Source organism: Dryobates pubescens, chromosome Z, assembly GCF_014839835.1.
Source record: "Dryobates pubescens isolate bDryPub1 chromosome Z, bDryPub1.pri, whole genome shotgun sequence".
Taxonomy (NCBI): domain Eukaryota; kingdom Metazoa; phylum Chordata; class Aves; order Piciformes; family Picidae; genus Dryobates; species Dryobates pubescens.
In genome coordinates this window covers 26009303-26010542 of record NC_071657.1, presented here as the reverse complement: position 1 = coordinate 26010542, position 1240 = coordinate 26009303, and the positions used below count along the sequence as shown (strand labels likewise).

The 1240-nt window shown below is 45.8% G+C and overlaps 1 protein-coding gene across 1 annotated transcript; it reads right to left on the bottom strand.

Moving 5' to 3' along the window:
* Positions 1-345: 345 nt before the first annotated feature.
* Positions 346-924, bottom strand: LOC128899335 (ribonuclease H-like). Its single transcript, XM_054177752.1, has one exon. The coding sequence runs from the start codon at positions 922-924 to the stop codon at positions 346-348; it is 579 nt and encodes a 192-aa protein (XP_054033727.1).
* Positions 925-1240: the final 316 nt, after the last annotated feature.

The following is a 1240-nucleotide window of genomic DNA, read 5'->3' as shown; positions in this document are numbered from 1 at the left end:
CTTCTCAAGGCCTAAGATGGTGTTCCGGGCGGTAGTATGATTTACAGGATATGTTTCTAATCAGCCTGCAGTTGCTTCTACCATGGTGAGGATGTAGTGCTTGCCTTGGCATGTTTGTGGCAGTGGTCCAATATAGTCAATCTGCCAGGCCTCACCATAGCCAAAACCCAGCCACTGTCCTCTGTTCCAGGGAGACTTGGCTCTGGTGGCCCTCTTGATTGCAGCACAGGTTTCACAGTCATGTGTGACCTGTGTGATGGCTTCCGTGATCAAGTCCACCCCTCAGTCACGAGCCCACCTGTAGGTAGTGTCTGTCCCTAGATGTCCTGATGTTTCATGGGCCCATCAACCTACAAACAGTTCACCTTTATGCTCCCAGTCTAGATCCACTTGAGCTGTATCAATCCTGGCAGCCTTGTCTGCATGCTCATTGTTTTGATGTTCTTCATTAGCATGACTTTTAGGTACGTGAGCATCAACATGAAGTACCCTCAGAGTCATGTTCTCCACCTGAGCAGCAATGTCCTGCCACAATGAGGCGGCCCAAATAGGCTTTCCCCTGTGTTGCCAATTGGTCTTCTTCCACTGCTGTAGCCCTCCCCACAAGGCATTAGCCACCATCCAAGAATCTGTGTAAAGATAAAATACTAGCCACTTTTCTCTTTCAGCAATCTCTAGAGCCAGATGGATGGCTTTCACTTCTGCATATTGACTCGATTCACCTTCTCCTTCAGCGGCCTCAACAACTTGTTGTGTAGGACTCCATACAGCAGCTTTCCACTTCCGATGGTTTTCTACCACACAACAAGATCCATCAGTAAACATAAGGCCTTTCATCTTCAGGTAACTTGTTGTATGGTGGTGCCTCTTGGTCACAAACCACTTCCTCAGGCGATGCTCCAAAATCTCTAACTGCTTCCTCATGGATTTCAGGAGTCTACACTGCTTCCTGACCCCATCTACTGATTCAGGAGGCCAATTATTCTGAAGCACTCCTGTCTTACTGCTAAAAATTGTGGCAAAGTAGGTATGTGGTACCTCTGCCTTTTCCTCACCTTTAGTTACAATATTTCCCTCCAACCTCAATGAAGAGGGGAGGTTCTTCTCACCCCTCCTTTTAGCATTAATATATTTATAAAAATGCATTTTATGTCTTTCACAGAAGTGGCCAGCTTACGTTCTAATTGTGCTTTTCCTTCTCTTAATTTTTCTCCTACATGATCTAATAACATCCTTAAAT

Bases quoted from the DNA above. Each gene is read 5' to 3' on its own strand.
- LOC128899335 (XM_054177752.1), bottom strand. From the start codon at position 924: ATGAGGAAGCAGTTAGAGATTTTGGAGCATCGCCTGAGGAAGTGGTTT.